General features: G+C 39.7%; 1 protein-coding gene across 1 annotated transcript in view; it reads right to left on the reverse strand.

Moving 5' to 3' along the window:
- USH2A (usherin) overlaps positions 1-15,518 on the reverse strand; it is a 605,447-nt gene that overhangs the window by 42,043 nt on the left and 547,886 nt on the right. Inside the window, exon 61 of the mRNA XM_045536030.1 lies at positions 4,075-4,302. Within this exon, the coding sequence (XP_045391986.1) occupies positions 4,075-4,302 (228 nt within the window). The remainder of the gene's footprint in view (positions 1-4,074; positions 4,303-15,518) is intronic.

The following is a 15,518-nucleotide window of genomic DNA, read 5'->3' on the forward strand; positions in this document are numbered from 1 at the left end:
GAAGATGGGAAGTGATTTCAATTGAATATGGATGTTTTCAAACAGTGGTTTCCCACCTTTTTCCTGCTTCAATGCACCTGAATGTGACACACCTGTAGATGATTCCTCATGATGGTGACTCTCACAAGGGCACAGGACACACACCAGAACCCCTTGGAAGGCACATCTAGTTTGAAACATTCCTGCAGGTGGTTACTGGGGAAGCTTAGGCTGAATTGTTACTATACTTTACTGTTTTTTAAGATTAAACAGTCTAGACTTTTGGAAATCTATTTATGTTGGACTATTGTATTGACACGTGATTTTCTTGTTGGGGTTCTAGGGCAAGACAACAGCCCTGGGGGGAGGGAAGTGGCATATTTTCTGAAGGGAGCTCAGATTCCATAATTAACTTGCAGCCTCTCTGACTCCCCGGGGCCCCTTTGATGCTGCTGATACTCACCTGGCAAATCTCTAACTAGCGTTAAATCCAGCTCGCCCTCTAGATCCAAGCTCCTAAATGAGTTTGGAGAAAACCATTCAAACACACTGACTGGCCTCACTTTAAATTTCTCACCATAAATTTTCAACAGGCGACTACCAATTTGTCATCCTATTCTCTTCCTTCATGTCTGCGTACTCTCTTTTTCCAACGTGATTATCTTCTTCTTTCCCCACTAACCACCAACACGCTTTTCCCTCCCTCACAGTTGGTTGTTGACATGACCACATATTTCACTGAGAGAGTCGAAGCAGTGAGGAAGGAATTCCTTGTGTGAGATATTGCTGTGATCATATCCAAGTGAAGCAAGACTTGCACTATTTGCTTTCCCCCCTTTGCCATGGATGAAACATCTCTGCCCCCACCAAAGGCCACATGCACTCTTGCACCCCATGCCCTCATCTGTCCTGACGACTTCACTCCAGCAATTATTCTCATCATCTCCTGCATCACCAAGTTATCTCCCTCTCCTGGTTATTTCCACCAGTGTTTAGAGGTACTCAAGTATCCTCAATTAATTTTTAAGTAAAACTTCTTGCCCCCACAGGCCCCCACCTACTGCCCCATTTCTCTGCTTTTCTTTTCATCTGAACTTCTTTACTGAGTCCCCATCCTCATTTCCTCACTTGCCACTCTCTCCTCCACCAGCCGTCCCTACTGGGTTTCCCACTCTACCGCTTGATCTTCTTGTCAAGATCACAATGACCCCCTCACTTCTAAATTCAGGTGGCTTCACAGCCCTCATTTTCCTAGATCTCTCAGTAGCATTTGGCATATTTTCTCTTCACTTTTGGGACACTGCACTCACCTACTTTTCCTTCTACCTCACTTGCCTCTTATCAATCTCCTTTGCTGACTCCCCTTCATACTCTTGCTCTCCAAAATTTAGCACGTCCCGGGGCTTGGACTCAGGCTCTCATCATCTCATCTCTAGTTACATTGTCTCCATAGCTGACCTGCATGGGGTTAAATACCCACTACCTGCTTCCGGATTCCAAATATTTATCCAGTAAAGATCTTTCTTGGAAGTTCTAAACATGTACTTCCACCTGCCTACCTGTCCCTTCAAGCCTGTTCCCCTTCCAGCCTTCCCTTCCTGGTCAACGGCTCAAGGCTCAAACCCAGAAGTCATCCTGAAACACTCCCTTTCCTTCGCATCTCACATCCAGTCCATTCAAATTTTGTCATCTCCGTCTCCTGAATATATCTTCGATCCACCCATATTTCATGACTTTACAACTTCCACTCTAATTCGAGCCTCCATCTAATCTGCTTTAATTTCTTCAATAATGTTCAGACTCTAGATAGCCCCTCAGAGTCCATTTTCCACACAGTAGCCAGAGAGATTTTTAAAACTGTACATTTGATCATGCTATTCCTTTGCTTAAAGCCTTCAGTAATTTCTCGTTGCACTTGGAACAAATTCCAAATTCTTTTTTTTTTTTTTTTTTTTTTGAGACAGTCTCACTCTGTTGCCCGGGTTAGAGTGCTGTGGCGTCAGCCTAGCTCACAGCAACCTCAAACTCCTGAGCTCAAGCAATCCTCCTGCCTCAGCCTCCTGGGTAGCTGGGACTACAGGCATGCGCTACCATGCCCGGCTAATTTTTTCTATATATATTTTTAGTTGTCCAGATAATTTGTTTCTATTTTTAGTAGAGACGGGGTCTCGCTCTTGCCCAGGCTGGTCTCGAACTCCTGACCTCAAGCGATCCTCCTGCCTCGGCCTTCCAGAGTGCTAGGATTACAGGCATGAGCCTCTGCACCCGGCCCAAATTCTTTATCGCAGCCCACAAGGTAGGGTACCATCTCTCTCCTGCCAGTCCCCCCAGTCTCTCCTAGTGCCATCTTTCTCTGCCCCTGAGTGCTTCCTACCACATGAGCTTTCTTCTTTTTCCTCCAATACACCAAGTTCATTCCTGGCTTCGGGCCTTCAGCATTTGCTGTTCACTTTGTCCGGAACATTTTGCCCCCATATCTTTACATGACTAACTCTATCTTGTCATTCAGGACTCAGCTCAAATGTCAGCTCAATTCAAATGATTATCCATTCTAAAACAGCCTGAGCAGGCATAATGGCATCATTCTATTTAATTTTCTTTACAGCATTCATCGCTTTCTGAAATTCCCTTGCTTATGTATTTACTAGCTTATTCTTTCTCTTTCTGCACCCCCACCATTCATACACCCCCACACACTTATCCACACATTGCACACACGTCAGGTCTGTGACAGCGGGGACTTTGCCTGTCTTGTTCACTCTTGAATAAGTGTATGGCACTAAGTACAGGCTTAATAAATATTTGGTGAAATGCAAATGAAGGTATAAGGAGTCAATATTCCTATCGTCAATCATGCTAGGAAGCAGCAGATGCTGAGATGGGAAACAAAGGCTCCCAAAGAGAAGTGCTTTGATAGACGTGCAGGGAGCTCTCTTCTCTGATAGGGGCCTGAGGGCTGTGATTTGGATTTTGAGGTCACGGATCCTAAGGCTCAAGCCTCTTGCCCCGGGTGGGGGAAGTCTGGCTTCCGTCCCATGCAGGCAGGCCGGTGGGAAGCGGCTTGCTACTGCTTGTTGCAGCAGGCCTGGAGCTAGGCGGGGAGGCAGCCCACAGGATGAACCCGGGCCTGTGAGTTCTAGTTACAGTTCTAAGTTATTGCCATACATAATTTCCCACTGTCATCCCTCTCTTAGGGTTTTCAGGGAAGCTTTATTAAATGTAACAGCTTAGTCTTAACTGTTCTATGTGGAATTCACGTGGGAGTCTTTGCTACCGTGAGAAGCGGTGGTAAAGCAGAGGGCAGAGTGTCTGTAGCAGCTCCAGGCTGGAGATCCTACAGGCTCACCCTGCAGAAGGTAGTTGGTGAGGGTCTCAGGGGTCAGAAGGGACTGCAAGTAGAAGGGGTAGCATAGACCGACAGGTGTGTCGCCACCACCCTTGGGAAGGGACATCTGAAAGGAAGATGAGGTCTGGCTTTCATGTGCGTGGGAGTTCTAAGCATCAAAATGCAGGCTGTTAATGGAAATGCAACCCCTCTGTACTCACAGGCTGGGGAAGCTTGGGATATGCGTATGACCTTTACACAATTATTCCTCATGACCACATACAGCAGTCAGGGAGTTAGCAGACACGTGGCTTACATAGTGAGTCCTGTTTACAGTGGAAATTAGGCCAGGTTTAAATAGACAACCGGGTAGGATAATTTAGGAGGCAGTAAGAACACAGTCATTTAGAATTCAGTTCTGGTGTGCCTTCCTGGGTTCAAATCCCAACTCCATCATTTACAATGTGGGCTGGGGCAGTAATTTAGATTTATATGCCTCCTGAGGTTTAGTGGTACCCACCTTGTAGGGTTGGTGTGAGGATTAAATGAGATAATCCATGGAGAGCATTTAGCCCAGTGTTGGCTTCATCAGAAGCCTCATGCATATAAGCGAGTTTTTTCTCTGATCTATTAAGTGCCTGGAGGAGCCATCAAGGAGAATTAAACAGGCTGTGAAGGGAGTTCTCCCACAGTGACCTGATGGCATGTAAGGGCTCATCTATTTATCTGGAGAACAGCAAACATGATTTCAAATGCAGGGTAGACATTACCTTAATCACACCATTGGGTCTGGCAGGCTCTGACCACTGGAGTAGCAATGCCCGGCCATTCTCCTTCTGTTCCACTGTAAAGTTGCTCAGTCGACTTGGGGAAGATTCTAAGGTTTGAATCAGAGCCCAGGGGCTTGAAAGTTCTCCTGCCTGGTTTGCAGCCACGACACCAATGTGGTATGTTGTGAATGGTTCCAACCCAAACAGGTGGGCTTGATGCGTCGTTCCCTGCAAGGAAGTTAACAGGTTAAGTAAGTTTCTTGTAGAAGAAACAGTATCGCTGGAAGGTCATTCTCTGAACTGCAAGTCCAAAGTACATTAGCAACAGAACCACAAACACTAGAGCAGAGGTTTGAATTATCATTAAGAAAACAATGTATTTTTTTCTTCCTGTTGACACCCTGAGTGTAGTACCTAATGTTATATGATTTCAGACACCCAGAAAGTGGATCAGATAGGATGCAATTCTTTTCAGAGCTTGCAACCCAAAAGGTGTGATATATAGACACACATAAAAATCTACAATACCTCAGATCAGTGCTGCACCCAGCTCATGATGAAAGTCAGTGGTACCAAGTTGCATGACAGAGACTGAAAACCTAGCCCACTAGGTTAGTCTTAAGAGTTTGAAGATTTAACCTGAACAACCCTAGTTTTCTACTCCCCAACACTATTTGTTTATAGATAAGACTCTCTCCATCTTTCCTATTCCTTCTCTAATTCTCTTGGGGGTGTATTCACATCTTACAAATTCAATAAAAAAAAACAAGAAAACAGTAACAAGCCAACTATAAATATGCACTTAGAAAAGTCTACTATTAATATAAATATGAAAATATTTTCATTTGTTAAAAACAACATAACTAAAACCATGAAAGTGACCAAAAGTAATCGTTACCTAGGCTTTGAGAATTTGGTCTTTGTCGATTTAAAAGAAAAGAAAAAAGGGATAGTAGAATTAGTGTTTTGTTTTTTTTTTTCCTGCTTGGAGAGCAACATTTAACATATTTGGCATAACTAAACTGGAGTTAAGAATTCTAATGTTTTCAAAGGCCCTGGGGTGCTCTTTCCACATCTGGACTGAATGAATATGTCTGTTTAAGGTAGGAATTATGTCTACAAGTGGGGTAGTAATGTGTGTATAGGTAAACACACACACACACACACAGGCATTTTCTGTTGTGTACCGTACCCACTGAATATGAATAATCATGAGAAAGCTTTGACTGGGTTAGTAGGATATTTATGTTTAATGATGTGTGAGATCAGCTTTGGTTTATTAGATATTTAAGTGGGCTAGATAGTCTTCAGTTCTTTTCTTGGTGGGAAAAGGAGGAATGTGAGGTGAGGGAGTAGAAGTTATTTCTGAGAGTAGGTACCCAAGAACATCAGACAAAGTTATGCATGAAGAAATTCTCCTTAATTTGGGTATATCCAAATATCATCTGGATAAAATCTAAAAAAGGATAACAAAATCAAGCTAAACCATTTTCTAAACAAACTGGTTAGACAAAACCAAGACACTGTAGAAATAATTTTTGGCATTATTTTCTCACATTCTTGGTTATAAGTTTCAACTGTGTAAATGGTTCTTACTATGTGTTAAACATAAGCAGAGAAAATACAATTTCCTTAACGTCTCAAAAACTTGTAAAGTCAATTTTCCTATCTCAATAAGTCCCATTATGATATTACATGCTAACCTCTTGAAATCTTTTAATATTTAAACATTTGCTAAGCGAGCAGACTCTGAAACAAATTTTACAGAAATACTAATTTCTCTTTTTTAAAATATTAAAAGTTAGATCATAAATATTTAAAAACTTATTTCTCCACAACATTGGATTGGTCTTTTAGATAAATACAGCACAGCACTAAAATGACCATAATGAATATTAAATCTGAAGATGCTACAAGTCCCGATTACAAACATTCTTTTCTGATAAATGATTCCTTTTCTGTGGAAATAGGGCAAACACAGGCAAGATTAATAATGGAAAAAAGAATAATTCTTTGTTCAGAATATTCAGTAATAGATGCCAAAAAAGCATAAGCTCTAAAGCAAATAGTAATCACCTCTAACAGATTATATATAAAAAAGGTAGGCTGTTGAGGGACATTTTTTCATAGGCTTTTGTCGTAAGAAACATGAAAAGCATGTGGGCTATAAAGCAAAAACATATGTATATTGTCAATAGCAGCACCTGCTCAATTACAGTTTATTTCAGAGCTGAGAATTCCATTCAGCCCCTAGATGGCAATACTATCAAACACTTTTGGTAACATGAGTACTTAATGATTAACAACTGGCATTCAGTCATCCAACCCACTCCAGGCAACCATTAAGAAAATAACAAAACTGATTTCATTATAGATTCTTTTAATAAACATTTATGGCTCAGATCCTTGAAAGCAGAAGTCTTCAAAATGCCCTGGCCTCAAAACCTACACCAGCTAATACAGAAATTTGACCTGCAGGTCTCAAGTTGGAGTTTGTGCACGCCTGGCACAGAAAATGTGTAGGTATCCTCCTACCAGGGATGCCTGCAGCTTAACCTGGTCTATATTTATATGTTTTATAAACAATAGAAATAATCACAGACTGGGATGTAAAGGAAAATTTCTGTGTCATGAAATCATACCAAGGACAAATTCTCATGTTACATTTATTTGTCATTTCTGAAGAGCTACAAAACACACACACACCCCACAAACAGATTTCATGAATAGCCATGCTTTTTGTCAATGTTTAGTAAAAGTCATATGAAAAAAAATAAGAAAATTTTAAAAAGGCAAAACAATCCTTATCAATTTATTCTTTGATTTTTTAGGAAAGAATTTTTATGATTCTCTCCTGAATGGATTTCCAGTGCCAAGGAGCACTATTTTAGAATTCTGCTGCAAAATTTGGATGCTGTTCACTCTGTGGATTGAGTTGTGTCTTGTTTATTTATTCAGTTACTTATTTTCCTTAAATTCAGAATATTTGCTTGAGCATGGTGCATCTGAAATGTTTTGGATTCGGGTCCTTCCTCTGGAGAGGTAGCATCCTGTCCCGCTGACTAGGAAAAGTCACCATTAGAAACCATTTCGTTTCCTTTTGCTCCATTGCTTCACATTTCTTCCTTCCCTTTTTTCTCTTTCCTCGTATTCCATCCCTTTCCTTCCCTCATTCCTTTTTCTCTACGGAGATTATCTTTATTCAATACTTTTATTCCTTCCTCCTTGCCATTATTTTGATCTTTCTTTCCCTTCACTCTTCCTACCAATTTTTTTGAACTATACATTTTGTTATCCCTGACCTCTGGGCTACCAACTTGCACTTGCTTCCCTTTTGTCTTGTCTGTTCTATGTGCACATCCGTATCATACTCAGATTTTTTACTCTAGAAATACAGTAGCTACGTTTGTCAGGCAGCAGAGGAAGAAAATGACTCAACAAAGGAAAACAGGAAGAAATATTTTACTAGGGATAATACATTCTCTGCAATCTAATGTTTTAAGTGAGATTTAGCCTCTTTTTTTTTTCTTTTTTTTCCTTTAACTTATATACATGAAGGTCAGAGTCTGGATACAAATCAGTGCATCATTTTATGAGACAGAAAGACAAGACTCTCTGGAACACTCTGCCAGTTGAGGTTCTGCTGGCAATTTGAACTACATTTTAACCTCTCAACTCTGCTCCTGGGGACACATGAAACTACTTGGAGTCTTCAGCAGTCTGACAATTTTACACCATCTCCTCTGATTATTTTTGATGACTTGAAGTGCCCCAGAGGTGGCCGTGGGGTCAATAGGTTTATGTAGGTTGAAAATGATCAAAAATTACCATTGATCTGTAGCTGTCAATAAAAGGCTGAGTGGGGATACTCCCTGCACAAATGTTTAAACTGCATAAAGCTTCCTAACTTAGTCATCTTTGAGTCTATTGATCTGATGATCCAGCAGTTTCCAGAGCTTTCCCTCTGGTCTTTGTGGTGCATTTTTGCTAAGCCCACTTACCTTAGCCCTTAGGAATCTTTTTACCCTGCTTCCAGGAATAAACCAAAACAGTGATGTATAGGCACCGCTGTGTTCATTATGTGTGTTCATTATGTGTGCTTATTATACTTTGGAAAGGGTTAATCTTCCTGGTCACCATCAACTTCATTTCAAGCCAATGGGATTTCTCCTGCCTTTGCCTTTCCCTTACCATTCTCCCTTATCCTGGGCTCCTTGTGCTAAAATGGATGAGTTTGGGCTTATAAATCCTGACTAGGTGGTGTGGTTCCTTTGCCTTATTTATTAATATCACGAATTCCAAGACTCAGAGAGTAAGTCACATCAAAAGTTTGCTTTTTTGCACAACGAGAACTTCAGAGGAATCTAGATTTAAATATATCAACTTCTATATTTTTTAGTTGAACCACTCAGATGCTTTATCATAAGGTATATTTCATCTTGACATAATGATAAAGTAAAAGAATGATTATAGACAAGAGCCAGAGTTTCTGGTTTAGATTACAAATAAAACATGAGAAGCAGTTCAAGCTCTCATGTACCATTACCTAAAAGCCATGGCTTGGGACAGAGGGTATCCAGTCAACTGGATAACTTTTATACATCGGAATAGTGACAAATCAACACAAAAGATTTTTCTAGATTTCTAGAAGCCAGATAATTTGAGACATAGGTTCTATAGGGCCATTTTTTCCTTTCCATTTATAAAGTTAATCTTTGAGCTCCCCAAAGGTTGATCAACATATTTATATTTAATACTATTTTGCAAAAATCAAATCAGTCTTGATACAGAAATGATCTCTTTACTACCCATTAGCCAAATATCAAACCTGAATACTTATCCATGGTTAACTAAGCATGAGACTTCCAAGCCTGCAAAATGTTAACACCGTCTGAAAATTTTCACCCATTTCGCTTGCACACGTAACTACTTTACTGGTGCCATCTCCGCCTACACATCCCTAAGCTGGTGGGACAAAGATGTTTATTGACAGTATACACATACATGCAGAGTTGCTCTGGAATCAAAAAGCAATTCAGAATGCAAGAAAGGTAGAGCACAATAAATCTCCTTTAGGTTCCTCTTGTTTTATGTGCATGAAGAGTGTGTATGTGCTAGGCAGCATCACAAAGTGGTATGAAACAGCTGCCAAAAAATGGTCAGTGGAAACAACCAGCGGTGTTGCTCAGCAGCTCTGTTCAACTCTTTAAACATTTTTGAGCATCTTGTACATAAAAGACTTTGTAAAGTTGCAATGGGGGATACAAGATGGATAACACAGGTTCTCGCCTCTGAGGAGCTTATAATCTAACAGAGTAAATCAATAATGTATATAGACATGCACCATCCAGAGCGCGCTAGTGTTGTAACTGGGTGCCAGGGAAATACTGAGGGGATACTTATAATTCTGAAGAGAGGAGGTGAGGATTGGGGGAAGATTTAATTGAGAAGTGGCATTTGATCGAGACTAGGAAAAGGGTTGAATTTGAGTAGATGAAAATAGGTGATGGATTGGAAGAAAGAAGAGAAGGAAGGAAGTTCAGGATATATTTGGGAAAGAGCTGGTAGTTCAGTATCGCTGATGTGTGGTTAGTGTAGGGAATGGTGGGGATTGAGGCTAGAAAGGGATCCGTGGTAAGCTGGAAAGGGCTGTGAATGTCGCTCTGAAGTTTTTTGACTACACTTGTTAGGAAACAGTAAGTTACATTAGGCAAAAATTTTAAGACCTAATTATGTATGAAGAGCTCTGGAGTGCAATTTGAAGGATAATGGAAGAACTTTTAAATTTTGTCCTACTGTGGTGTAGATCATGGTTAGTGACTGGTGAAATAATAAATCTTCCAAGAATTAATTAATTCATTCATTTAATTATTATTCAGCCAATTGGTATAGATTGCCATTTGCACAAGGTAATAGGAGAGTATTTTCTTAGGAATAAGATTTACAAAAGTCTTTATTGAATGTTCACTCTATTTCAAAATTCGTAATTATTCTTTAGACACAAATGCTTTTAATTGCAATCGAGGTGAAGATTATAACAACTGAATGGAATTAAAAGCAATTCTACTGTTTTCTGTCCTGACCCACTGTCAGATACACATGTAGCTGAGCTGTAGTTTTTCCTGATAGTGGGGACATGTTTGAGTGGGGCCATCCACACTCTTGTTCTAGTTCCTTATATCAAACAGTGACAAGGCAGCTGGAGAAGGTTATGATACCACTGAGGATGGGAAACAATGAGGCTAACTCAAATGGACACACAAGCATTCTTAGCTCTGGGTTCTAGCTAATGCTATAGCCTCCCTTCAAGCAATTGTGATACATATAATGATTAATATAATGGCTAAGTCAGGGGCCAACTGTAACAATTGTAAATTTCAAACTTACAATGTTCAGCTCGGAGTGTTCACGTGTCAATACTGTGTGTACTTTAATGCTTTTACTCAAACAAATATCTACACTTCGAAAAGAAGAAAGATGTGTAAAAAGGAGGGAGGTATTTTTTTCTCTATGGAATACATCATTCGTTTTGAATTGGGTGGTCAATTCGAAAAGATGATTTAATTTGAGACTCTCTTAATAGACAAATTGGCTGCATCAATTTAATCTATAAAGCAAAAGCTAGAGTTCTTGCAAAATGAACAATGATGCCTCAGTTACCATAAAAATATTAGGGCGAAAAAGAATGGTTTTGAAATGGCTCATTTTTCAAAGGAGGAGAGGAAAAAAAAATTAAATTTGTGATAATTAAATTTTAAAGCGGCAAATTAGTCACACTAAATATTAAAAAGCAGTACTTCTGATCTATCAAAATTAAAAATGTGCATACCCTGTGACCCAGCGATTTCACTCTGATAATCTATTCTACGGGAATACCAGCAAAACTGTACGAAAATACATGTAAAAGAATTTCATTCCAGCCACAGTTTTGTATTTATTTAATCCTTGATTAAACTCCTATTTATTGAGGGCTTACTACGTGCTAGGCATGTTCCTAGCTCCGAGGATGCAGCCAAGGGAGACAACGGCACCAGCCTCTTGAGTTTCACATTATAATGAGGAAAAATGGGCAATATATAAGCAAAAACAAGAGGGAGAGACAGTGAGAACTAGAAATTACAGTAAATTATGAAGGGAATTAATAGAGTGGTGCACTAATTAGTGTTTGGGCTGAGGTGGTGGGGAGGAGTGAGTGAGATTATTTAACAAGGGTGGGTAAAGGAAGGTTCTTGAGGATGTTACATTGGGGCAAGAATGCAGAAAAAACCAGCATGTGAAGAATCAGGGGAGAAACTTTAAGGCCAAAGGAAGACCAAGAACAGAAGTTCTAAGGTGGAACAAACTTGGTGTTTTTGTCTACAGAAAGGAGGTACTGTGACCGATGCCCGTGGCCCGAGATAAGGGCAAAAGGACGGGCAGGTGGTGGAAATCTTGTAGGCCAAGGTGAAGAATGAGTCTGATTCCATTTTCAATGGGAAATTATTGAAGGCCTTTGAACAAATTTTAATTTAGATTTTAAAGAGATCATTTTGGCTGTTGTGTGAAGAATATATATATATATATATATATAGGCCATTGTAATAGTCTACTTGGTCTGCCATAACAAACTACCACAGACAGGGTGTCTTAAAACACAGAAGTTTATTTTCTTGCAGTTCTAGAAGCTAGACGTCTACAATCAAGGTGCAATCAGGGTTGATTTCTGGAGAGACCTCTCTTCCTGGCTTACAGATAGCTGCTTTCTCACTGTGTTCGCACATGTCCTCCTTGTGTGCATGCAGAGAGACAGATATCTCTGGTATCTCTTCCTCTTCCTAGAACACTAATTCTATTGGATTGGAGTTCCACCCTTATGGCTTCATTTAATCTTAATTACCTCCTAAAACCGCTATCTCCAAATACAGTCACATTGAGGTTTAGGGCTTCAACATATGAATTTGGGTGTGTGCGTGTGTTGGGGGGAGACAGGATATAGCCCATAACAGGGGTCAGGAGAGGGTGTGGGTGATACCAACAGCCTCTTACAGAAGTCCAGGGAGGAGTGATAGTGGCTCATACAGAGTTAGTAATGGTGGAGATGGAACTAAGTGGATGGATTTATGTTTTCAAAGTAGAGCCAATAGAACTATGATGGGTTGAATGTAGAAGGTGAGAGAAACAGAGGAATCAAAGACTCTTAGGTTCTTGCCTTGGCAGAAAGTGTGGATGATGGTATCATTTAATGAGAAGTAGAAATCTGAGAAGTAACAGATTTATAGAGGGATGGAATAATTTAGGCCTTGTTAAATTTGAGATGCCAAGTATACAGATCTATGAATCTGTAGTTCTAGGTAGAGACTGAAGTAGACATACATACACATTGGAGAGTCATTGGACATCTCTTCCCAAATCCAGTCAAAGTTCTGATGTCACTCCCATGAATACAGGAGGCACTGTCTGAGAAAAGTGGAAGTGACATTCTCCTGCTGGTCTGGAAGAAGTGAGCTCCCCTGCCATGGGAGGGCCTGGTAGAGAGGCCCCCACCCCTGTTCTATGCCCACAAGGAAATGAACTCTGCTGACAACCTGAATGAACTTGGAAGTAAATATTTCTCTATTCAAGTCTCCAGATGACAACACAGCCCAACAGACATCTTGACTGTAGCCTTATGAGGTACTGAACAAAGGACCCAGACTCACGACCCATGGGAACTGCGAGGTAATAAATGTGGGTTACCTTTGAGCCACTAAGTTGGTGGTAATTTGTTTTGCAGCAGTAAGTATGCCACCATACCCAGCTAGAGACAGGGTTTGTCTTTTAGGAATTAGACCTTACACAATTGTGCAAAGAGCAGGGACAGTGAAGACGCAGGCAGAGGAGCAAGAGGGCAGGTAAAGGAATTGCCACCCAGCCAATCTAAGAAGCTAACCATGACCAACCACCTCATAGAATATACGTAAGACATTAAAAAAAAGACAGACCTTTGGATTTGATGGCAAGTGGTCTTGGATAAACCTTTTAGCGGAGTGATAGGGACAGAACCCAGATTGGGGCACATGGAAGAGAGAACCAGACGTGTGAAAGTAGAAACAAGGAAAGTTAGCGCGACTCTTTGGAGAAGTCTGGCTGGAAAGGAGAATGGGAACAGAGGATGGTGGCTGGAGAGGCCAGTGGAGTCACACTTAAAAAAAATGGGAGACCCCAGTAGCGTATTTGTATACTGATGGCAATTTTTCAATAATGGAGAGATTGATGATACAGGAGAGAAAAGTCCGATATTTTAAAAATCAGAACCCCCTTCTCACTTTACACGGGGAAGCCAGGTTAGCTGAAAGTCTGTGTGTGGCACAGTGGATGTGGTATATCAGGCCTCAGCCAATTAACTCTGAGTTCGCTGCAAGGAGCCTCAGCAGTGTTTTAGACTAGAGCTACTGTCCTTGTATGCTTAGCCATTTGCGTAAATTTGCAACAGAGCAGCTTCATAAAAAATGAAGTGGCATGTATACTACCATGCCTATATCTAGGAAGGATAGGGCAATTCTTTTTCTAAAAGAATTTTAATTAAATTAATACTTTTAATAAATTCTACCTCCTAAGTGAAGAGTACGGTATACAATGAAAAGTTCCCCACCTCCTTCCCATGCACCAGCCATCCAGTTTTCTGGATGTAGCCTACCATTTTCTTGTGTATACTTCCCAAGGTAAATTATTTTCTGGCAAAGTTTATGCTCCTACTCTGTCAGACCTGGTGTAAAGTGCTTTGCACGCCTCATCCAGTTCCATCTTCACATGAAAATATGAAGTTGGTATTATTACACACAGTGAAATTTAGGCTCAGATAAGTTAAGTAACTTACCCAGAGTCACACTGCTGGCAAGTGGCAGGGTTAGGATTTTATTCCTGTATTATGTTGAGTTCAAATGTACTTGCCTGCTGTATCAGTGGTTCTAGTGTTTTGGTCTCAGGACATTTGTTTCTTAAAAACAGTTGAGGATCCCACAGAGCTTTTGTTTCTGTCATTTATATCTATCAATATTTACCATATCAAAAATTAAATTTGAGAAATTTTTAAAGGAAAAAAATACAGAAGCACGTATTCTACCAGTCAGCAGAGTGACATCTTCACATATCAAGTAGCATCTGGAAAACCTCACCGCACGCTCATGGACACAAGAGTGAAAACGACACATGATGTCTTAACACTAATATGAAAATAGTTTCACCCTGGCAGGCCCCTGAAAGAGTTTGTAGGAGCCTAAGGGATTCACGGGCTACATGTCAAGTACCACTTAACTACACTATACCCCACATTAGCAGTTCCAATTAAAGAGCTTTGTTCGAACTTTTATGCAATAAAGAAAGGACTGTTAGACTTGCAACTCTTGACAGGTACATTCAAAATCCTTGTGGTCAAATATGAAATATCCATGTATAAATTAGGCCTATTTGTAAAACTCTTAATTAGGGTTAAAACGTCTAAAAATAGTGACTGGCACTTTACTCCAACACCTCATTTTGTCAATGAACCCAAAGTCCATAGAATTCAAATGACCCATACAAGATACGACAATCCATTAGTACTAACACTAGCTTGCCAACTCGTGTATGCATACTCTTTCCAATTAAAATTAAAATTATTTGTTTAAAACAAGGTGTTTGAAATGTGTTTGTCATAAGCATTGCTACCTGAGAGAGAGCATGGGTTTGAATTTACGCATAGGTGCACCTTTATTGGTTGATAGATCTTAGGCTCTATTATATCTGTCTGTTCACTTGTTTGTCCCCTTACTACAAAGTGAACTGTTTGCATTAGGACTGTGTCTTAACCTTTCTTTACCTCAATTTCCTCATACAGCAATATTATCTACCTTTTTGAGTTGTATAAATTTAGTGAGGTAACCCTTAGAATAGTGCTTGACATGCTCATAGTAAGCATTTAATAAGTGCTAGCGTTTGTTACTATTATTCAAAGCACCTAGGAGATGTTTTCACACACTAGATATTCAGTAAATATTTCTAGAATGTATGAATGAATAAATAGGTGAATGTAACGCAATAAATAACTCATAAGGCATTTTCAGTGCATAGCATCATGGCTTGTATAGACAATATATGTAATTGTATTTTGAAAGAAGCCATAGTATCTTTTAAGTTAAATTTTTAAACACTATGCTGGTAAATGTTTGTTGTGGTGACCAGATAGGTGCTCAGTAAATGTGTATTGTATACTGGAGCAAACAGTAAATTCTTCCTTGTTATTCACTTTAGTCTATTTGGTCTCTATAAATTTATTCACACACATATATAAAATGGATTCATAATAATTAGTCTTATTTTTCACTTTTATATGTGGAAAGTGTAATATGGTAAAGTTATTGTGTTCTTACATATCCTGACATTGGGAATGAGCAGAAAAAGATAATACCTTTTTCTAATGAAGAATAAAATGATTAGGTAGTATAGGA

The sequence above is a fragment of the Lemur catta genome, chromosome 23, assembly GCF_020740605.2.
Source record: "Lemur catta isolate mLemCat1 chromosome 23, mLemCat1.pri, whole genome shotgun sequence".
In the NCBI taxonomy this organism is placed as follows: Eukaryota; Metazoa; Chordata; class Mammalia; order Primates; family Lemuridae; genus Lemur; species Lemur catta.